Source organism: Hemiscyllium ocellatum, chromosome 37 (assembly GCF_020745735.1).
Source record: "Hemiscyllium ocellatum isolate sHemOce1 chromosome 37, sHemOce1.pat.X.cur, whole genome shotgun sequence".
NCBI classification, from domain to species: Eukaryota; Metazoa; Chordata; class Chondrichthyes; order Orectolobiformes; family Hemiscylliidae; genus Hemiscyllium; species Hemiscyllium ocellatum.
Genome location: NC_083437.1, coordinates 40,961,798 through 40,986,482, shown reverse-complemented (window position 1 = coordinate 40,986,482; position 24,685 = coordinate 40,961,798). Strand labels below are relative to the sequence as shown.

Genomic DNA, 24,685 nt, shown 5'->3' with positions numbered 1-24,685 from the left:
GCGCACAGTAGCAGCAGTGTGTATCATCTACAAGATGCACTTTTTAGATTAGATTACTTACAGTGTGGAAACAAGCCCTTCGGCCCAACAAGTCCACATCGACCCACCGAAGCGCAACCCACCCGTACCCCTACATTTACTCCTTCACCTAACACTACGAGCAATTTAGCATGGCCAATTCACCTAACCTGCACATCTTTGGACAGTGGGAGGAAACTGGATCACCTGGAGGAACCCCACAGAGACACAGGGAAAATGTACAAACTCCACACAGTCAGTCACCTGAAGCGGGAATTGGTCTCTGGTGCTGTGAGGCAGCAGTGCTAACCACTGTGCCACCGTGCCACCCATATTGACACTGTGGCAACTCAACAAATCTCCTTCAACAGCATCTCCAAAACCTGTAACCTCTACCACCCAAACACACAAGGGCAGAAAACGCTTGGAAAACCACCATTTTCAACTTCCTTTCCAAGCCACACACCATCAGTAGTGACATGACTGCTTTGCCACTACTGCCTTGTACAATCATAATGGTCATACCAATGATTCACACCTGTAAATGCCAACTTCTTCATGCCTTCTAGTATTAGTAAACTATACAGCTATATGTTTCATGGTTAGCTCAGTTAGTTAGATGGTTAGGGTGTGATGGAAAATGATGGGACTGGGCCTAGGTCCAATGCTTGAACTAACTGTCATAATTCATGAAGGTCTAGTTACCTACTTGTCTTTTCCCATGCATGTGGTCTCAAACCATAATCTTCCTCCAAGATTATCTCCAACATTTGGTTTTCATTTCAGATTTCCAGCAACCACTGTATTTGGTTTTTATTTTGAGTGTTTAATTCACTGCTATTTAGCGTAGAATATAGAACAGGCCCTTCGACCCTCAATGTTGCACTAACCTGTGGAACCAATCTATCCTATACTTTTTCATTTTCATCCGTATGTTTATTGAATGACCATTTAAATGCCTTAAAGTTGGCGAGTCTACTACTGTTGCAGGCAGTGCGTTCCATGCCCCCAGTACTCTCTGAGTAAAGAAACTACCTCTGACATTTGTCCTATATCTACCATCCCTCTTCCACTTCAACAAAGTTTGGCTCTTCTCTCTGTAGGGATTTCTGTTGTAATTTTTTAAACTTTCAACATATTCTTTCAAGTATAGGAGGGTGGGGGGGGGGTGACCTTATAAAGGTTTGTGAAATCATGAGGGGCATAGATAACATGAACGGCAGGTGTCTTTTTCCTTGGGTGGGGGATTTCAAGACTAGGGGGGCATATTTTTAAGGTGAGAGGTGAAAGATTTTAAAAAGACATGAGGGACAACTGTTTTACACAGAGAGTGGTTCTTACATGGAATGAACCTCCAGAGGAAGTGGTGGATGCAGGTACAGTTACTACATTTAAAAGACATTTCAATAAGTACATGAGTAATTACATTTAGAGGAAAATAGGACAAGTTAAGGCAAGTGGGACTAGTTTAGTTTTGGAAATATGGTCGGCACGGATTGGTTGGACTGAAGGGTCAGTTTCCGTCCTGTATGACTCGATAACTCTATGACGTGGTCACCTTCATTGCTTTTTTTTAGATTAGATTCCCTACAGTGTGGAAACAGGCCTTTCAGCCCAATACGTCCATGCCAACCCTCAACTCTCTCCTAAAGTTTGCCAAAGCTCACTTTCCCAGACACATCACCTTCCTCTCTGCCCCCACAGTTCTGGAGAAGAGTCATACTGGACCCAAAATGTTCAGTCTGTTTCTCTGCCAGTAGCAGTGGTGAACTCTCCCTCTTTATGGTCATTTAAGCAGGCATTGGATAGGCATATGGAAGTTATTGGGCTAGTGTAGGTTAGGTAGGATTTGGTCGGCGCAACATCGAGGGCCGAAGGGCCTGTACTGCGCTGTATTTTTCTATGTTCTATGTTCTTTCCACAGATGCTACCAGACCCGCTCAGTTTCTCCTGCACTTTCTATTTTTATTTCAGATTTGCAGCTTCTGCCATACTTTGCATTTTTTGCAGCAGTTCAAGAAGACACAGAACACATTTACTTTAAAAATTTAAATTTCCCAAATTCTCATCCTCACGTTCAGATCACTCTGTGGCTCCACCCCTCTGTCTATCTCATAACCTCCTCTTACTCTAAGATCTTTGCATTCCATCAATTTGACTGATTCATTCATTCATTCATTCATCCTCAAATTCATTCGTTCCATCATTAGCAAATGCCTTCAGTTGCCTAGGCCTAAGGGTCTCAAAATCAATCTCCACCATTCCCTGTCACATCCTCCTCCTTTCAGTTGTTCCTTGAACCTTATCTCTCTGACCTTGGAAATGTGAAATTCTTAAAACCTGAATTTAGCATCACGCTAGTATTTTTCAGATTGTCTTTCTTGGTACACTTTGGAATTCTCTACTTGGAAGGCTGTAGTGATTCAGTTATTGAGTATATTCAAAACAGAGATCAACAGATTTCATGATATTAAAGTTATCGATGGATATGGTGGATGGAAGTGTGGGGAAATACCGTTGAGATCAATCAGCTGTGATCTTAGTTGAATGAAGGGCCAAATAGCGTATATTCCTCCTCCTGTATCCATTGTTCCCCTGTACATTCCCAACTCCAGGTGGTACCCAGTGTAAATCAGAACCCTGACCTTTAACTGCAGCTCACAATTTGAGACAACGTGTGAGAGTTTTATAACTGCCATGGTGAAAGGCTGGCTTCAGATTTTACTCTGCACGGTGTTAATTTACACAGATTTCTGATCGATTTCAATCATTCAGTTTGAAGAGTGAGTAAAAGTTCTTTGCCGCAGAGTGCTTTCCAAAATCTTTGGGATGTAGTGAGAGCTACAACTTTGCACAGTTTTCTATGTAAGAGAGAGGCTAAGTGTTTGACTTACATGGTAACATGCCAGATTTTATGGACAACTGCTCATCCATGAGCAAATCAAGTTAATAAGGAATTCATTTTCCCTCTGTTGCTGTAAAGCTAAAGTCTAAAGCGTGTTTTAATAGCAGCGTACTGCAGTGCCCTCTGGTGCTGACGAGTAAATGTTTACTAAAATATTGAAATGTCTAACAGCTAACAGTGTGTAGGTTGATTGTCATGATTTGGAGATGCCAGTGTTGGACCAGGGTGTACAAAGTTAAAAATCACACAACACCAGGTTATAGTCCAACAGGTTTTTTTTTTGTAGATATTTTTATTGAAATTTAACATTTTTGCAAATTTACAAAAATAAACAAAACTCTCAAATACAAACATTGATGTACAATTAAATCATATATACAATAGTCATAATTTAACAAAGAACAGAGAAAGAAAGAAAACAAAAAAAGAAAAAAAAAGAAACGAAAAAAGAAAGAAAAAAAAACCTCAACTTTCTACTAATCTAACCTATAACTAACCAGAGTGTATACCTAAGTCTCTTACATGCTCGGAATGTATAAACATCAAATATAATAAAACCCGTATTCGCGCAGGATTCCTCTCCCAAGGGGCCCCGGAGCAGCCCGGTCTGAAATCTTCACTAAATAAAAGCCCTTGTTAGGATAGCCGAAATATCTGCATTTATATAATTCAAAAAGGGCTGCCATATTTTATAAAATAATTCAGTCTTTCGGTGCACCATATTTGTGAGGAAGTCAAGGGGGATATATTCCATAATTAATCTGTGCCAATTTGAAAGTCCAGGGGGGCCCTCAGCCACCCAGTTCACCAAAATATTTTTCCTTGCACAGAAAGAGAGAATAGAAAATAGTCTGTTCCCATGCATATCCAGAGATGAGAGGTTCGAAAAGCCCAAAAGGAGAGATACAGGGTCCACCCTAATTTCCGTTCCTAAAATTTCTGTCAGGGTATTTGCCACTTTAGTCCAGTATCTGCGGATTTTCTGACAAGTCCACAGACAATGTACAAGAGTACCCACCTCTATTTTGCATTTGGGACACATTGGAGATGCTCCTGCCTTAAATTTTGCCAGTCGAGCCGGAGCTATATGGGCTCTATGAAGTATCTTTAGTTGGATAGCCTGAGTTCTGTTACAGATAGCAATTCTTCTAGCATTTTCCCAAATGTCATTCCACATATCCTCAGAGATTTCTAGCCCCAAGTCCTGCTCCCATGTTTTAAGCAGGTCATCCATGTCTCCTGAGACTCCATCATGTAGCAAATGGTATATAGTACTAACGGAGGATGCCCCCGCTGGTCGTAAGACATTACGTTCTCTGTCTGATTTATAAAGACTATCTATTAATGTAGTCTTCCTCTGTATATAATCTCGAACTTGGAAGTATCGAAAGAGATCCCCATTAGGTATTCCGAATTTCAGACGCAGCTGCTCAAAGGACATCAGGATCCCATCTTTAAATAGGTCCCCTAAGCATGAGATGCCCCTGGATCTCCAGAGTTTAAAGGTGGCATCTGTAATCCCCGGTTGGAATCCCCATGCGCCTACTATTGGTGCATGGGGGGATGTTTTATGTGAGTTACCCTCATTTTGCCGCATTATATTCCAGGCCTTAATTGTGTTTAATATTATGGGATTTTTACAGTGGTCTGTAATGATTTTCCTCTTATCTGAAAATAAAAGGTTAATAAGTGGGTATTTTACTTGGGAGGCTTCGATATCCAGCCAAATTGATTGTGGATCAGATGAAACCCAATCAGCTATGTAACTTAGTAGGGAGCTTAACTGATATTTCCTAAAGTCTGGGAAGTCCAGTCCTCCCCTTGCCTGTGGAAGCTGTAGCTTCTTCAGCTTAATAAGGGGCCGTCTATGGTTCCAAATAAAGGAGCCCAACCAGCCATATAATTTACGTAGGGCTAGCCTTGGCAGCATCAGCGGGAGCATTCTCATAGGATATAAGAGACGGGGCAGAACATTCATTTTAATTAATGCTATTCTCCCTAGCCAGGAAATCGGAAGGTCTCTCCATCGCTGCAGGTCCTGCCTTATCCGTTCCATTAATTGTACAAAATTAGCCCTATACAGCTGATCAAATACTGGCGTGATAAAAATACCTAAATATAAGAAGCCCTCCAGGGACCAACGGAAGGGAAAAGGGGATCCGTCCATTAAGTGGGGTACCATAGCCAGACCACCCATTGGCATGGCTTCCGATTTTGAAAAATTAATTTTATAGCCTGAGAATGCACTAAATGTATTAATAACTTGAATTAGACGAGGCACTGACATTAAAGGATTACTGAGGAATAAGAGAATGTCATCTGCATAGAGGGTAATTTTGTGTTTACCTGTACCAATCCTCGGGGCCGTTATATTAGGATCAGTCCGGATGGCTTCTGCTAATGGTTCGATTATCAGTGTAAACAACAATGGTGAGAGAGGACATCCTTGACGGCAGCCCCTACCCACACTGAAGCCATCCGATCTTAACCCATTAGTAATAACAGCTGCTTTGGGGTCATTATACAATGTTGAAACCCATTTGGTAAACACCTGTCCAATGCCAAACCTTTCCAATGTGTAAAATAAATATGACCATTCAACCCTATCAAATGCCTTTTCCGCATCCAATGAAATTACTACTCCTGGTATCTTTCCCTGATGACAGGCTTGGATCATATTCAAGACCCTTCTGATATTATTGGATGATCTGCGGCCCTTAATAAATCCCGTCTGGTCCTCCTTTATAATATATGGCAGTACCCTTTCTAGTCTTAGTGCTAACATTTTTGAGAGAATTTTAAAGTCTACATTTAGTAAGGATATTGGTCTGTAAGATGCACAATCTTCTGGGTCTTTTCCTTTTTTGAGGATAAGAGAAATATTTGCTTCTTTCAGCGTGGGCGGGAGACAGACCTGACTATGCGCAAAATTATACATATCCATAAGTGGGTCAACCAATATTCCTGTAAATTCTTTATAGAATTCAGCTTGAAAACCATCCGGGCCCGGTGCTTTTCCGCTCTGAAGTTGCCTAATTGCCTCAAGTATTTCTTGGACTGTTAAAGGGGTATTTAGGGCCGACACCTGTTCCGGAGTCAGGCCCGGGAAGGTCAAATTTTTAAAAAATGACTGCATCCTCCTAATCCTATCTTCACAATCCTGCGATCTATATAGTTCAGAATAAAATTCTTTAAAGGTCGCATTGATCTTTTTATGATCATGAGTCAGGGTACCTGTACTTTCCTTGATGGTCGGAATAGTTTGAGGGGCTTTCTTTTTCTTTGCAAGAAATGCTAAGTATCTACCCGGTTTGTCGCCATATTCATATAATCTTTGTTTCGCAAATAATATTTCCCTTTTAGCCGTTTGAGTAAGCGCGGTGTTTAAAGCTGTCCTAAGAGCTGTAATCCTCTGCAATTTTGTGATAGAAGGTCTATCAGCGTATGCTGTTTCGGCTGCTTTTAGGCGAGCTTCGAGCAGACGCTGTTGCTCTCCCTTCATTTTCCTCTGGGTCGCTGAATAGGAGATGATCAAACCTCGTGCATAAGCTTTGATGGTCTCCCACATCATTGACGGATTGCTAGCCGTACCAGTATTAATTTCTAAAAAAGTTTTAAGTTCTTGGGAGAAGTACTTTAAAAATTTGCTATCTTTTATCAGGAAGGGGTCCATACGCCAATGCCGAGCGGATGCCCCATTGTTCTTTACCTTAGTTTCCATGTATACAGCGGCATGGTCAGAGATTGCTATAGTACCTATTTTACAGGTTGCTATAGAATTTAGAAAAATCGATGGGGCAAAAAACATATCAATTCTTGTGTGACATTTATGTGGATTAGAGTAGAAAGAAAAATCTCTACCCTGTGGATGGAGACATCTCCATACATCTACCAATCCTAATTCTTTATTCAGGTCCGCCAATTGTCTAGATCTGGGAGATACTCCAGCGGCACTCTTGGGAATCCTGTCTATTTCCGGATCCATAATACAATTAAAGTCTCCCCCTATAATTGTATGACGGGCACCAAAGGCCATCAGTTTTGAAAAAGCTTCCGTTATGAATTTAAAGGGGTGTGCCGGGGGGCAGTACACATTTAAGATCCCATATTCCTCTCCATTTATGAGGGCTTTAATCAAAATATATCGTCCAGATTCGTCTTTTATCTGATTTAGAATTTTCAAAGGGAAGTTCTTCCGGACAAGGATAACCACTCCCCTGCTTTTTGAATTAAAAGAGGAAAAAAAGGCCTGATCAAATCCGCCCTGTCGTAATTTTAAGTGTTCTTTATCCGACAGGTGTGTCTCCTGTAGGAGAGCTATATCAACTCTCTCCTTCTTAAGATTTGATAATATTTTCTTCCTTTTAACTGGCGAATTACTCCCCCTGACATTCCAGGTGCACCACTTAACCGACTGTTCAGCCATAATCATCTGGACAGATCCGAGACCCCTCGGGAGGGGAAACCCTATCTAGAACATCCCGAGCATGGAGCATACAAGATTTACAAAAGTAAAGATTCTCTGATACACTCAAAACAATATAACAAAAAACTCTTTCTAAGTATAAAAAATATAAAATATTCCGAATTGGAGATTTTCTCCCTTGTTCCCAGGGAGCGTCACTTCCTCTCCCACAGTCCATCTTACCCTCTTCCAACCAGTGCCCCACCCTTGACCCAGGTGTTCCTCAATAAAATGAGGAGAATTCAAATATAATATAAAGCTAGAGTTAACAGTGAACACCCCACCCCCACCCACACCCACATCTAAATATATTTGGGAATATTAATACCATATATAACTATAAGATTACAATCTCAACACGTAATACTTAAATATAATACCACAAAATAACAGGGGAAAGAAAAACAACCCCGCTCCTAAAAACAGAAGTAAAATAGAATAAGGTAACCACCTCCCCCCATCAACATTAACCAAACGCCCCAACATATATATATACATACACACATAGGGGGAAAGATAAGAAAAGATGAAGGGATGTAAACCAAAATAATGGGAAAGGCAGACCAGCGTCCACAATCTCTTACAGCTTATTTAAGAGAGTCCAAGAATTCCTTAGCCTTCTCCGGTGATCCGAAGTTATATATGGATCCTTCGTGGCTAAGGCGTAGCGTCGCTGGATATCGTAAGGAGTACTGGATATTTAAGTCCCTTAAACGCTTCTTCGCCTCATCGAATGCCTTCCTCTTTCGGACCAAAGCTGGGGAGAAGTCCTGGAACAGCATGATCCTGGATCCTTTGTGGGTCATAGCTTGGGGATCTTTTCCCAGATTTCTTGAGGCTTCCAGGAGCATCTGCCTCTCCCTATAGCTCTGCAGCTGGAACAGGACCGGGCGTGGGCGCTGGGTTGAGCCGGGCCCACGTACTGTGACCCGGTAGGCCCATTCTACCCTTACCTGGCCTGATCCAGCCTGCAGATTTAAAAGTTGTGGCAGCCAATGCTCTAAGAATGCTGTCAGCTGGCCTCCCTCTTCCTGCTCGGGAAGGCCCAACAACCGAATATTTTTTCTACGACATCGATTTTCGAGGTCATCAATGTGGTTTTCTAGGTTCTGGACTCGATTCTCGAGAAAACGGATGTGGTCGGCTGTTGATTTTATCGCAGTCTCTGAGGCTGCGACCTTCGACTCCACCTCTCTGACTCGGCACTCCAATTCCTGAATGTCTCTGCCCTGCTTCTGCAGCTCGGCTGATAGTGCTTCTCTGCTCTGCCGAGACTCATCGATAAAAGCATCAATCTTCGCCTCCCACCTGGCAAACATCTCCTCAAAGCTCATCTTCATTGGTAAATCTCCTGAAGTAGCTGAAGACACCTTTGTTGCAGCTGAAGAGGGAGAGGGTGGGGGAGGGGTCCCTGCTTTCTTAGAGCCGCCTGTTCCCTTCCCTTTACTCATTTTCCAGCTAGTATTAGACTATTTAAATGTACTAATAGGTAACTATTTAAGGTTAACAACTATTATAAATGGTTTAGTGAGTGTGGTGGGGGTGGATAGCCCACTTTTCCCAAGTTTTGGGTAGAGCACTGTGGACTCAGTCTTGCTGGGTCGCCGCCATCTTGGATCCCCCGTCCAACAGGTTTAATTGGAGCGATGCTCCTTCATCAGGTGGTAGTGGACTACCACCTGTTGGACTATAACCTGGTGCTGTGTGATTTTTAACTAGGTTGATTGTTGTCAAGAAGGATTCCTGAAGAAGGGCTTATGCTTGAAACGTCGATTCTCCTGTTCCTTGGATGCTGCCTGACCTGCTGCGCTTTTCCAGCAACACTTTTTCAGTTCTGATCTCCAGCATCTGCAGACCTCACTTTCTCCTCCATCAAGAAGGACTCCTAATGCAGCACATTCTGCTGCTGGGACTAAGCTCAGTAACACTGATTGGCTGAAAGGTTTATATTTGAGGCCCACTTCTGTACAAAGAGAGCAGTGGACTCTTCGAGCTGATGATTCATGCACAATGACCAACTCCACCAGTTAGCAAGGTATCCATCAAAGCAGACCAGACACTCAGCTTTATTTCCAGTGGGGTTAAATTGAAACATAGGGACATTATGCTAAGTCTGTATCAAACCTTACTATTATATCACACTAGATCTAAGTAGATCTTGGCTCTGTGTTACTAAGAGCAAATTTAGAAGGGTGTGACCAGAAATGTGTAGGTATTCACGTCAGAAAAGGATAAGCAGGCTGGGGATCTTTTCTCTTGTAAAAAAAAAGGCTCAGAGATTTTAAAATTCGGTAAGGGTTTTGATCAGTGGATACAGAAAGAATGTTTCCCTGGGTGGGGAAGAGCATGACTACAGGGAGTCCATGTAACATAGAGACCCCAACAGAGAATTCAGAAGAAATGCCTTCACCCAGTGGGTATGAGAATGTGAAAGGGAGTGGTTGATCTGTACAGTATTAATATTTTTAGGGGGAAGCTAAACAAACAGAGGAAGGAGGAGAGAGATAGAGAGTCATAATGATTGATTTGAAGGTGGGAGGAAGCTCAAGTGCTTCAGCAACAGCATGGAATGGTTGGGCAGAATGGCTTCTTGCTGCATTATTTGTGTTGTGTAATCAAAACTGAACTGACAATTGATGACATCTCTGTGCCTGGGACAAGAGCCCATACACTCTTACCCCTCCTTAGAGCTGAACACTTTTTCAAATACCAAACAGTCCTTTTCCCTGACTTTGTCTTCTGGGGAATGTTCCAGAAGCAAGGACCTGTTACCAAGAGAACATTCAGCTTGGAGTACTGTGAGCAGATCTGGGTGCCACACCTTAAGAGGATAAATTGACTTTGGAGCAAGTACAATATAGGTTTACAAGAATGATACCTGGACTTTAGAGGTTAAATTATGAGAAAACATTACACAGATTAGGCCTATTTTCTTTAGATTTAGAAGATTAAGGAGTGATCAGCCATGATCAAATGGCAGAGCAGAATCGATTAGTCAAATGGCCTAATTCTACTGCTGTGTCTTATGGACTTATAGTCTGATCAAAGTCTTCAAGACATTAAGAGGAAAAGACAACATAGGTAAGGATAAACTATTTCCAACGGGTGGGGATTTTTAAACTGGGGGCATCGTCTGAGAATTAAGGACAGACCTTTCAGAAGAGATGTTAGGAAGCTCGATTACACACAATGGGCAGTAGATGTTTCAAACTCTCTTCCATAAATGACGGTTGATGCTGGATTAGACGTTAATTTAAAATCAGAGTCAGAGAAACTTTTGCTAAGTAAAGGTATTAAGGGATAAGGGCCGAAGGTAGGTAGGCCACACATCAGCCATGATGTATAGTTGATGGATTATGTTCATCTTGGAGCGCAGTTACTAGCGGTGTACCACAAGGATCTGTTTTGGGACCATTGCTTTTTGTTATCTTTATAAATGATCTAGAGGAAGGACTTGAAAGCTGGGTAAGCAAGTTTGCGGATGACACAAAAGTCGGTGGAGTTGTGGATAGTAAGGAAGGAAGTGGTAGGTTACAGCGGGATATAGATAAGTTGCAGAGCTGGGCGGAAATGTGGCAAATGGAATTCAATGTAGCTAAGTGCGAAGTCGTTCACTTTGGTAGGAATAACAAGATGATGGATTACTGGGCTAATGGTAGGCTACTTGGTAGTGTGGATGAGCAGAGGGATCTTGGTGTCTATGTACACAGATCTCTGAAAGTTGCCACCCAGGTAAATAGTGCTGTGAGGAAGGCATATGGTGTACTGGGCTTTATTGGCAGAGGAATTGAGTTCCGGAGTCCTGAGGTCATGTTGCAGTTGTATAAGACTCTGGTGAGGCCTCATCTGGAGTATTGTGTGCAGTTTTGGTCGCCATACTATAGGAAGGATGTGGAAGCTTTAGAACGAGTGCAGAGGAGGTTTACCAGGATGTTGCCTGGAATGGTAGGAAAATCGTATGAGGAAAGGCTGAGGCACTTGGGGCTGTTCTCATTGGAGAAGAGAAGGTTTAGGGGAGATCTGATAGAAGTGTATAAGATGATTAGGGGTTTAGATAGGGTAGATACTAAGAACCTTTTACCGCTAATGGAGTCAGGTGTTACTAGGGGACATAGCTTTAAATTAAGGGGTGGTAGGTATAGGACAGATGTTAGGGGTAGATTCTTCACACAGCGGGTTGTGAGTTCATGGAATGCCCTGCCCGTATCAGTGGTGAACTCTCCTTCTTTATGGTCATTTAAGCGGGCATTGGATAGGCATTTGGAAGTTATTGGGCTAGTATAGGTTAGGTAGGATTCGGTCGGCGCAACATCGAGGGCTGAAGGGCCTGTACTGCGCTGTATCCTTCTATGTTCTATGTTCTATGTTCTATGTTCTATCTCACTGGATGGTGGAACAGGCTTAAGGGGCTGAATGGCCAACTCCTGTTGCTGTGTTCACTTTTATGATTATTGCTTTAACAATCAATTGAAGGAAGTATTGATATTTAGCTTTCGTTTTCATTTATGGTCTGAAGTAGTAACTTGCGACATTTTCTTGGTATTTTTCAGGTTTCTCAGCATAAGTGTCCTCCAGGTAAAAGCACATTTCATTCTGAAAGTACTGGTTAAATTGTTATGGGCTTTTTTTGTGCTTTTGTTTTCCTGCTGTTTTGTACTTAGCAGTCGATGACAAAAAATGTTTTCACTGTGGAGGGAGGCCTACATCAGAAACCAAAGGTCAAGGTAAGTGTTTCTAAGGAAACACTTGGGTAGATCTAACCTGGCCTCAGCCTGAGCATGGTGTATTCACAGGGTATTATCTTCACACTTGGCTTGGCATAATGGCTGCACTGTTGAGTGTGCATCAGAAGGTAATAGATTCAAAACATGCTTCAGAAATTTTAACACGTCATTGAGGCTGCTGTTTCAGTGAGGGCACTGCACTGTTGGGTTTACTGTCTTTCGGATAAGGTTTTGATAGATGTAAATGATTCCGCAATATAATTTAAAGAGCAGGGGAGTTCTCTCAATTTTCTGTCCCATATTTAACCCCTAATCAATATCCCACACAAACAGATTATCTGACCACATTGCTATTTCTGGGAACTTGCTGTTTGCAAATTGGCTGATATCTTTCCTACTTACAACAGTGATTACACATCAAAAGGTACTTCATTGGCTATAAAGAGCTTTGGTTTACCCAGTGGTCATCTAAAGCTCTACGTAAATGTAAATTTATTTTCTTTTTAAGGACACCAGTTATTGAATGGTCAATAACTCTCACGATATAAGTCCATAAGACACAGGAGCAGAATTAGGCCATTCAGCCCATCGGGTCTGCTCTGCCATTCGATCATGGCTGAAATGCTCCTCACCCTCATTTCCCTGCCTTCTCCCCATAATCCTTCAACCCATTACCAATTAAAAATCTGTCTAACACCTCCTTAAATTTACTCACTGTCATGGCCTCCATTGCACTTTGGCGTAGCAAATTCCACAGATTCACAACCATTTGGGAGAAATTTGTGGTTTGCTCCCACAGTCCAAAAATGTGCAGGTTAGGTGAATTGGTTATGCTAAATTGCCCGTAGTGTTAGGTATAGGGGTATGGATGGGTTGCTCTTCAGACGGTCGGTGTGGGGCTGAAGGGCCTGTTTCCATACTGTAAGTAATCTAATTTAATCTCTCCTTGAATCATCACCATGTTGTTTTTATTTTGTGTGCTAGCACAATTGATTTGTTTCCTCCTTTAAGAATGTTTGGAGATGAACAATACGGAAAATATGTTTCCCAAATCTTACTATTTTATCAGTGCCAGTTTGGTTAGTAGGTTGTAAATTCAAGTCCCATTACACTGAATTAACATAGTTATCCATTGCAGCAGAAGTGAAGAAATATCCCAGCATAACTCAAACAGATAGGTTTGCTTCCAAAATCTTGACCATTCATGTTGCATTTAACAAAACTGAAAGGGTTCTTGTAGCACAGCGGTAGTGCCAATATCTTTAAGCTAGAAGGTCTGGTTTCAATTCCCACTGTCACAGAAATACATTGTGCCTTACCAGATAGTTTGATTAAAATAACCATCATGAAACTGTCTATGTTAGTGGTGTGATCATGTTACACTGACATTAGCAGTCACATAGTGCTAAGACTGTAAGGATGTAACAACCTGCACTAGAGAACTCTAATACTGAGACTTGTATTATGACTGTTAGAGAGTTGAATCAATGGAGTGTGTTCCCAATGCAAGAGTTATGGTGTTTCCATTAAGTATGGCCCCCATGACTTGCTGTTCTGCATGGTCAGATTGTAAATAATTTGAGGGAGAATTTTGATGTAAATTGTTTTGGCAGTAAACTTGGTCAGTGACTTTTACATTAGATTTTCTCCTTAGAGCCATTCGAGCCAAATGTACTTCTAATTCTCTGGCCCTGGTGACCTGATTGATAATCATTTATTGTACCCAGCCCTTTCCTGTGGCTGTGGGTTTAAACACATTGCTCCCTGAATGTGCAGAGGATGCAGCATGTGGTGGGGGAATATTGGTCACAAACACAGCTGTAAATAAAAGGGTGAGGACTCCAAAGTGATGGTGAGCTTGATATTGTACACGGGTTGGCGACAGAGCAGCCTAAAGGGAAGCATTGGGTACAACCCAAAGTCCCTGAAACCTCCAGGCAGCCTGACCCACAGGAACATCTCCACCCGGAGCTGCACCAATGGAGGCAAATCTAATCAAATCATTCTTAGTGCAACACAAACTGAGATTGGATGAACCAGTGTTTTAAAGCACCTCATTGTAAAGTCGTCAGTGGGTCTAAAGATTGGGCAAAGTATTTCAGGTATTTCACTACATATTACTACACATAGTAATAAAATATTTACTTCTTCCACTGATGAAAGGTACATACAAGGTTTCATCGTCATCATATTCAAGCAATGGCCAGACACAATGTGCTCGCTGTGAGGAAGGAACATACACTGAGAAAGAGAATTCTCTCAAAGAATGTCGCAAGTGTTACGGGCCTTGTACAGGTAAACGTATTTAAATCCTTTAACAATCCTTTGGCTTTTCATCCACTTCCAGTTGCAGATAGTCCATTCAAATACTCGTTGATGGCAATCACTCACAAACAAGCCTGATTGTCCACCAGGGAAATTCCAACTCACTGTCCTGGGTTCTGTGGGTCTTCGTGAGGCACATCTCCATCTGCACATGTGGCAGGTTTTTCTGGGAGGTGGAATTGGTCCTTGGCTTCCAGATCACTGGCATTCCTTTCTCTGGTTCCTTTTCTGTGCTTTCTCATTCTGCTGTGCATTCTCAAAGAATTGTCTGTCTCCATACAGGAGCTTCCTCCAAATTGGTTCCTACTGAATGAGTTGACATGTGTTGACTCCCATGTCCCATCTATGTTGCATTTCCTGAAGGAATCCATCATTCAGATACTAATGCGCTAAACTCTCCCACAGTTAAACCGTGCCAGTACAGAAGACCAATACCTGTACTATATTGATTCAAGCAAAGTTAAAGCAAATTCTTTTACAAGTGAATTAGACTGTTTCTTGGAAACTAGGAGTATCTTGGTGTTTTGGGAGGGGAACCTCCAGGTGGGGGTGTTCCCATGTGTCTAGATAGTAGAGTTCCTAGGTTTGGAAGGTGTTGTTGAAGAAGGTTTGGTGTGCTGCCGTTCTGCATTTTTCCTCTTATCATTTCAAATCAGTCATTGAGGTGTTCCCCCCACCCAGCATCCACCATTGATCATGAATTTCTCCTGAGAAAACAGAAATCATGAGGAGATCAGTGAAGGAAAGGTGCAATCTATGGCTGGCAACCATAAATAGAGGACCTCCTCAATGTTAGAATTTCCAAAATAACATCTTATGAATGGATTTACAGAAAAGACATGAAAATAGAGAAGAAGTGCAAATCAATCAGGGGCAATGTTAGGTTGGGAAGGTTGCAGTTGCTAATGGGCAGCATGGTAGTCAGTGGTTAGCACTGCCGCCTCACAACACCAGGGATTTGGGTTTGATTCCAGCCTTGGGCAACTGATGATGTGAAGTTTGCACGTTCTCCCTGTGTCTCCGAGGGTTTCCTCTGGGTGCTCCAGTTTCCTCACACAGTCCGAAGACGTGCACCTTAGGTGGATTCACCATGGGAAATGCAGGGTTAAGGGGATGGGGTGGGTCTGAATGGGATGCTCTTCAGAGGGTTGATGTGGACTCAATAGACCGAAAGGCCTACTTCCATGCAGTAGGGATTCAATGCTTCTAATGTTCCTATCAATCATTCACAGGTGTCACAGGATATGGGGAGACAGTGGAAGTATGGCATTGAGATTAAGGATCAACCATGACCATGTTAAATGGTGAAATGATCTCATTGGGGGAAAAGTCTACTCTTGTTCATATTTTCTGTGTTCCTAACTCATGACAGCCTCCCCCAAGGCATTCGCAGCTTTGACTCCTGAAATGTAATAGTTTTGGTGTTTCAGGCAACAATTAGATATTAAACTTATATCCAGTGTTAATCGCTGCTCCTGCAAACACTATTTTACCTTGTCTTCACAGGTAACAGTATTGAGACTGTTCAGTGTACTCCTACAACAAACCGCAAATGTGAATGTGATTTCCATTATTACTGTGTTACTGATGACCCAGCCAAATGTGAACATTGTAAGGAGTGTGGTGATAAGAAGCCAATGCTATCAGGTATGGTCCCACATCTTGAATGCTCCTTCTGCTCCTGTCCTGATTGTAGCTCTGCTACCAGGAGATCTGGGCTCATGTATCTGGGCTATCTATAGAATTTATGTTGCGCGAGGTCCAAGACTCCTCACAGAAACTGAACTGGACTAGCCATATAAACACAGTGGCTACAAGAACCATGATTTGGAGATGCCGGTGTTGGACTGGGGTGTACAGAGTTAAAAATCACACAACACCAGGTTATAGTCCAACAGCCTAGTCAGAGGCTAGGAATACTGCGAGTAGTAACTCACCTCCTGACTCTCCAAAGACTGTCCACCGTCTGCAAGGCAGAAGGCATGAGTGTGATGAAATACTCCCCACTCGCCTGGATGAGGGCAGCTCCAACAACACTCAAGAATGCTTGACATCATTCAGGACAAAGCAGCTGTTTGATTTGCACCACATCTACAAACATCCACTCCCTCCACCACTGATGCTCAGTAGCAGCTCTGTGTATCGTCTACATTGCAGAAATTCAACAAGGCTCCTTGGACAGCATTTTCCAAACCCACAACTACTTCCATTTAGAAGGACAAGGGCAGCAGATACATGGCAAACTCCCTTCAAACCACTCACCATCTTGGCATGGAAATATATTACCGCTCCATCCGTGTTACTAGATCAAAACCCTGGAATTCCCCTTGTACAGCGTTGTGGGTCCACCTACACTGAATAGACTGCACAAGAAGGCACCTCACCACCACCTTCTCCAGGATAACTAAAGATAGGTGACAAATGCTGGCCCAGCCAGCGACACCCACGCCCCACAAATGAATAAAAAAGCCTTTTTGTGAAAATGTCTTAATTGAGGGTGTTGACTAGAATGTCAAACAAGTGCGGCTTGAAGTGTACAATCTTGCAGTCTATGTTGGTCATCAAAGTAATGATCTTATCAGTTTTGTTTTGCAAACTATAATGTGATGATAAAATCAGTTTCTATAGAGAGTGCTCTTATAATAGAAATCCTGTGTAGAACCTTATAGTGGCCTGACCGATATGGGCTGAGTTGAGAAATGTGTTAGAATTGCAGTCCTGAGTAGACTTTCTAATGCCAACACATCTCACTGCATCTTCTAATGTTTTCCACCATCAAGGCATGATTCTCATGAGGAAGTGGTGTGTTGCCTGTTAGGGGGAGTTATTGCTTGTTGCTGCGTGGTGTAGGTGGGAAGGTGTCTTGAGCGAGTGAGTGGGCAGCACAGAGTTAGTGGTGGGTGTGCGAGACCAAGCGGTGGGGGTGGATGATGTTACAAGCGATAGTGAGAGCAGGAGACCATGAGCCTGGGTGGGAAGCAGGTGCAGTGACAGTGAGAGAGTGTGAGGGTAAGGTATCGGCAGAGTGGAGAAGGTTGTTAACCTTCTTCCTACAGCTCTGGGCACACTGCCAGATGCTGTTACTGCTTTAACCCAGGTGGTTAAGCTCAGACCAGGCTGGGCAGGGCGTGGTGTCATGCCCTTCTCTGTGGGCCCTGGGGGAAGAGGAAGTCCTACCCATCAGGCTTCCAGCTCCCTGTCCACTTCTCCTCTTGTCTGCCACATCAATGCAGGGCACCTTGAGACTGACCACGATTGTCTGGGTGCACAATGGAATTTTAAAGATGGCGGCAGTGTCTGGTCCATTCCAGGATACCCCAACAGCGCCAAATTATTCTCAGTATGGTGCATGGTGGAACAGAATAGAATCAGGGGTGGTGGGGTGAGGGCAGTGGCAAATGGATGGAGTTTGCAGTTAATGAGGAGAATTCTGGTACAATCCAGTGAGAAACCTTGCTAGGCCTCCTAGAGGGAAACCCTCAATGAAACTCAACAAAACTGACAGTTCACCACAAAGAAGGAAAGGCTTCAGCCCAATGGTTTTAGCCAATCAATGGTTAATGTGGAAGGCAGGTTATTGAAGAATACATGTGACACGTTGCTTTGCAAAAAGATGGAATGCTGTAATTCCAAAGGATACTACACATTTAAGTCCAACTCTTCTTTGATCAGAGAGACAACACACATTCCCACTCAAAGTGTGACTGCTCTTTAGGCATTGGGAAATATCAATCACTGCAGGGTGGTGTGTGTATGGAATGAGCTGCCAGAGGAAGTGGTGGAGGCTGGTACAATTACAACATTTAAAAGACATCTGGATGGGTATATGAATAGGAAGGGTTTAGAGGGATATGGGCCACGTGCTGGCAAATGGGACTAGATTGGGTTAGGGTATCTGGTCCACACGGACGAGTTGGACCGAAGGGTCTGTTTCTGTTCTGTACATCCCTGTGACTCTATGACTATTGGTATTTGGACACAGCCAGGAAAGGCTGGAGTCTTGTTCTTGTCTCCTATGCTAGGAAGTTGAAGATGCTTTGATGGGGTTGAGAGGACAGGGTGCATGGTCTCTGCATTGACCCATGCTGAAGTGGAGCGGAGGGGGTGAGGAGGGTAGGGGAAGCATCAGAATGGTCACGACAAAGCGGAGAGCAGAGCAGTGAGATGAGGGTAGATGGCAAGAAGGGTTGTCAACAAGTTATTCTTGTTCAACAATACTTGTTTATCATTGAATACTGTTTAGATAAAGAAGATTATTACAAACAGGCATGCCAACCTTGTCCTCCAGGAACATTTCTGAATACCACGCCAAAACTGAAATGTCAACCTCACACCAAGTAAGTCATTGTGTTAGACTCAATGTTTTATTTCATTGACAGTTAATGAAAAATATCTTCAATGTGTAGGCTTTCTCATCAACATCTCCATAAAACGTGATTGGCTGTGAACATTGTTGATACTCAGTGCATCTGATTAACTCTTGGGAACCATTGAGATTGAAATTAGTGTGGGTTTAGACTTGCCAGAGTGTGAGTTGTACATGCTCTGACCTGGAGATCTGAGCATTGCTATAAATTGGTCCTTGAGCCTCTTAAATGAGTTATATGTGAAGATGTGCTGAGACAAGGTGCTAAATAGTGTAGGTGGGTGCAGAAAGTTACAAAGAGGAATTGGTAGGTGAAGTGAATAGATAAATGAAAGTCGCCAACCAGGTTGTTAAGAAGGCATACAGTGTGTTAGCTTTTATTGGTCAAGGGATTGAGTTTCAGAGCCACGAGGTCATGCTGCAGCTGTACAAAAGTCTGGTGCGGCCGCACTTGGAGTATTGCATACAATTCTGATCACTGCATTATAGGAAGGATGTGGAAGTTTTGGAAAGAGTTCAGAGGAGATACACTAGGATCTTACCTGGTATGGAGGGAAGGTCTCATGAGGAAAAGCTAAGGGACTTGAGGCTGTTTTTCTTAGAGAGAAGAAGGCTGAGAGGTGACTTAATTGAGACAAATAAGATAATCAGAGGGTTAGATAGGGTGGACAGTGAGAGCCTTTTTCCTCAGATGGTGATGGCTAGCACTAGGGGACATAGCTTTAAATTGAGGGGTGACACATATAGGACAGATGTCAGAGGTAGTTTCTTTATTCACAGAGAATAGTAGGGGCGTGGAACGCACTGCCTCCAACAGCAGTAGACTTACCAACTTTAAGAGCATATAAATGGTTACTGGATAAACATATGGATATAAATGGAATAGTGTAGAATAGAGGGGCTTCAGATTGATTCCACAGGTTGGCTCAACATTGAGGACTGAAGGGGCCTGTACTGCGCTGGAATGCTCTGTGTTCTACTTTCTAAATCTGTGGCAAAAAACATTGACAGTTTAAGGTGCAGTGACAATGAAAGAATGTTGACTGTTCTGGTCAGCTGTCTTTTATTTCTCGCTTGGTTTCTCAATGCTTTCTTGTGGACTTTGTCTCTTTTATCTGTCAGTAATCTAGTTGTATAATATGGTAAAGTAACTCCATCTCTTTATTCACACTGCATTCGTGACTACACTCCTGGTTGGAATCAGGTCTCTTCAGGTCCAGAATGGTGCTTGTCTCCAGTTCAGTCTGTCCTATTTATGTCATCAGGAGGCAGCAGATTGTCTTGTGAGGAGAGCTTGGACATTTCGGTTTGTATCAGCTGGAGTGTAGAGGGAAAAGCGATGACTGGATTGAAACGTGTCAGATCCTGATAGGTCTTGACAGGGACTACGTGGAAAGGATATTTTCTCTCATGGGAAAGTCTGAAACAAGACTCATCCATTTAAGTCAGAGATTAGACAAAACGTTTCCTTATGAAAAGTTGTAAGTCTCTGTCAGAAGGCAGAGAAACAGAGTCTTTGAACATTGGTAAGGCAGAGGTGAATTAGTTGGGGATGATTGTTGATAGGAATGTGGAAGAATAGCTCAGCCTTGATCCTCTAGAAGAAAGTGGTGACTCAGATGCTGGAAAAACACAGCAGGTCAGGCAGTATCCGAGGAGCAGGAGAATCAACGTTTCGAGCATAAGCCCTTTAGCAGAAAAGGATCCCTATGAAGAGCTTATGCTCGAAATGTCGATTCTCCTGCTCCTCGGATACTGCCTGACCTGCTGTGCTTTTCCAGCGCCACACTGTCGACTCAGCCTTGATCCCACTGAATGGCACAGCAGGTTCGAGGGGCCGAATGGTCCCTCACTCGGTACCTCACTGACTGATTTACATGAACACCTTACTCCACAGTTTATTCGATATAGACCTAAGAAACATAACTGAGACCAAGTTTCTGTAAACAAGAATCTCGAAGCATCAGTGGACAGGAACAAACAAAAAAACATTTAAAAGGCTAACAGAGCACAGGCCATTATTTAAAGTGGGTTTGAAGGCTAAGTACTGGATAGTATGTTGTAGTTAAATAACACTCTAGCTGGATCCAATCTGAAGTGTTCAGATGGGCACTGCCCTCCAGGAAGGATATTTTGGTTTTACAGAGGATACGGCATCGATTAACCAGAGTCAACATGGACATAAAGGTTGAATGATAAGGACAGGCTATACAGATTAAATTGTTACTCCCTTGAATTTCAAAGATGTAAGGATTGATCAAATTGGAATGGTTCAAATGACAAAGGGGTGGGATAATTAGACAGCAACTAGTTCAGCAGGAGGGAGGACCAAGTGGAAAGGGGCATCATCTTAAACTTAAGAGTACTGTAGGACCAAGAGCTAATTCTTCATCCAGAGGGAACAATGCAGAGGTAAGGTACACTCAAGTCTTGGTCTAATTCAATAGCAAACCTGACTTGAATGATCCCCTGCAGTTCCAGTGTTCATCCGCGGCGCCTTCATTGGTCTTTGCAGTTCTCCCTGACGTCATGATCCAAAAGGCAGGAATTTGGGGATAAATTACTCTTTGAATTGTTAGTCGATCTCTATTATTCCACAAGAGCTAAAAGCCTAGGATTGATACAAAATATAGCTCACATGTTAAGATGGATACCTTTGCATAAGGAAAGACTACAAATATTTCAGTATCTTGTAAGAATTAGCTAACTGACAAATATGTTACTCAGTTGTACAGACTTGGGAAAAATCCTTCACACTAGAGGTAACAGCACAGCTGACAACTCCTGTGTTGAATCACTATCAACAGGAGAAGGTAAGCATCAAACATACAGTTTTTGTGGATCAGATTTTAACTTTAAATTGGTTAGATTTTAGTGTCCTCTATCATTCCTATATTCACTTTGCTCATTGGACAGGTTAAGCAGGATGAGATGGGAAAAATTATTAAAGTTTTTGCTATGGGATTGCTACTTTTTTTTATTTCTGTGTTTTTTTATTTGTAAAAAATAAATTTAAGAGTCACATTCGTGATATGAAATATTGAACAGAGTGGAAAGCCTTTAATTTGGCCTTGTTTGTAGTTAGATTGATAAAAGCACCTTCCAATGTAGCTTCAAGGAATTTACATCATACATTGCACACCACTTGTAGACTGACTCTGACTCTGACCCGAGCCAACTCCATAGACCTGGGGACATAATCTAGGCTGACACTCCTGTGCAGTACTAAGGGAGTGCTGTAATGTTGGAGGTGCCACCTTTCCGATGAGGTGGCAAGCTGAGTCTGTGTCCACCTGATAACAGGTCCCAAACCTGAGACAGAGAAAGAGAAAATTACCTGGCCGTTTAGGTCATTGTGGTTTGCAAATGCTTGATGCTTGCCAATGGGGAGGCCTGGTGACTCAATGGTTGGCACTGCTGCCTCGCCGTGCCAGGACCTGGGGTTCAATTCCATCCTTGGATGACTGTCTGTGTGGAGTTTGCACGTTCTTCTCGTGTCTGCCTCTGGGTGCTTTGGTTTCCCCCCCAAAATTCAGAGATGTGCAGGTTAGGTGGATTAGGAGTGCTAAATTGCCCCATAGGGTTACAGGGATAGGGTAGAAGGCTGGATTTGTGTGGGATGCTCTTGGGAGGGTCACTGTGGATTTGATGGGCTAAATGGCCTGCTATCACACTAGAAATTCTATGATTCTATAACTGCAATATTTCCCACACGAAATCAATGATTAAACTTCAAATATATTTCACCGTAAAATACATTGGGATGCCAGATAAGTGCGAATCTTTCCTAAAAACTACTGTGAGTCTGCCCACAATAGAAGAATATGGACTAATGTAAGATTCAGTGTTGTTTGTTAATCTTTTTTAAAACTTTTCTTGACACAGGAAATGTTTCCTGCATCACTAAAAATGATAAGAAATGCGAATGTCCCCTCGGTTATTACTGCGCAGTATGTGGAGATGGGAAAAATCTTCCTTTAGGTATTGTTTACCTCATTCTAGTCTTTATACTGTTTACTAATAATGGTTTGTTGCTGTAGTTCTATGGAAGGTTAATAGGTTTATCATTGCCAGTTGGTGACCAGACAGTGAATGGTAATTGGAACTTTAGCAGGAAGCCATTCAAATCCAAGAGTTCTTAACCAGTTTAACCAGCTTAACCAGTTCTTTATTTTATGGACTTTCTCCTTCTAAAATGAAAGTTCCAGTTTTGCACACCCATTTCTTATACTCCCAGATTAACATAAAGTTATCTAGTCTCCTTCTCTGTCTTGTTGTTTTCTCCCTCTCTTTAGGTTTTGCCTTTTTTGTTGCAACAGACCTTCGTGATTCATACATATTCTCCTTCATTTCCATGCCATATATAAAACTGAGCAATTGATATTGTGCAACTAGTTCATGTGATATTGCCCTGTGAGTGGACGGAATGCGCGAGATGCATGTATTTTAATAAAATTCTGGAGTTTCTTGATTAAATTTTGATTCTGTCCTTTCTTTAAAGATAAGCAACACCACCAGAAGGAGATGTGCCAACCTTGTCCTCCAGGAAGCTTTCGGAATATCACACAAAGACTGAAATGTCAGCCTCATACCAAGTAAGTGCCCACCGGGTTGCATGGTGGCTCAGTGGTTAGTACTGCTGCCTCACAGCAGCAGGGACCCGGGTTTGATCCCTGCTCTGGTGACTGTCTGTGTGGAGTTTGCACATTCTCCCCTTGTCTGTGTGGGTTTCCTCCCACAATCCAAAGATGTACAGGTCAGGTATATTGGCCATGCTAAATTGCCCGTAGTGTTAGGTGCATTAGTCAAGGGGAATGGGACTGGGTGGATTACTCTGCAGAGGGTTGGTGTGGACTTGTTGGGCCCTAGGGCCTCTTTCCACACTGTAGGAAATCTAATCTAATCTTCCCAGGAATCACTGATAAGTTTACAGTATAGATGGAGAATATCTTTTGAGCTGACTTTTAATTAATCAATCTCGCTGTGATTCACAGGAATTCTTGGTGTATATTACCCTTTGACATTGTATTCCACAGATGGGCCCATTAAAAAATAAATATCACATGAACTGATTGAGTTCAGTCACTTGGTACAGGACTGGTAACATCAGTCCAAACCTAACCTTGATCGTTGGGAAATTTTAATTCAGTTAATTAAATAAATGTGTAATAAATGTAATGATGACTACAAACCTATCTTGGTTCATCAATGTCCTTCAGGCAGGAGATCAACAATCCTAACCAACTTATATGTAACTCCAGACGTATGACAATGTGTTTGACACTTAACTGCCCTCTGAAATGGTTTAACTGGATACTTAGCTGCATCAAAAGCAATGTGGTGACTGCCAGCAGCTCAAAAAGACAGCGCACCATCACCTTCACAAGATCAGTTAACAATCAACAATAAGTGCAGGTAGACAGGGTGATGAAGAAGGTGTTTGATATGCTTGCCTTTATTGGTCAGTGCATTGAGTACAGGAGTTGGGACATCATGTTGCAGCTGTACAGGTCATTGGTTAGCCACTTTTGGAATACTGCATTCAATTCTGATCTCCCTGCCACGGGAAGGATGTTGTGAAACTTAAAGGGGTTCAGAAAAGATTCACAAGGATGTTGCCAGGGTTGGAGGTTTTAAGTTACAGGGTGAGGCTGAATAGGCTGGCAGTATTTTCCCTGGAATGTTGGAGACTGAGGTGTGACCTTATAGAGGTTCATAAAATCATGAGGGGCATGGAGAGGATGAACAGCCAAGGTCTTTTTTCCCAGGGTAGAGGAGTCCAAAAGTAGAGGGCTTAGGTTTAGGGTGAGAGGGGAAAGATTTAAAAGGGATCTAAGGGGCAACTTTTTTACACAGAGGATAGTGCGTGTCTGGAATGAGCT

General features: G+C 42.5%; 1 protein-coding gene across 1 annotated transcript in view; it reads left to right on the top strand.

Moving 5' to 3' along the window:
• Positions 1-24,685, top strand: part of tnfrsf9a (tumor necrosis factor receptor superfamily, member 9a) — a 59,769-nt gene that overhangs the window by 14,555 nt on the left and 20,529 nt on the right. The window contains exons 2-8 of the mRNA XM_060851970.1: positions 11,939-11,963; positions 14,276-14,407; positions 15,944-16,084; positions 18,681-18,774; positions 21,531-21,616; positions 22,689-22,784; positions 23,305-23,398. Of these exons, the coding sequence (XP_060707953.1) occupies positions 11,939-11,963; positions 14,276-14,407; positions 15,944-16,084; positions 18,681-18,774; positions 21,531-21,616; positions 22,689-22,784; positions 23,305-23,398 (668 nt within the window). The remainder of the gene's footprint in view (positions 1-11,938; positions 11,964-14,275; positions 14,408-15,943; positions 16,085-18,680; positions 18,775-21,530; positions 21,617-22,688; positions 22,785-23,304; positions 23,399-24,685) is intronic.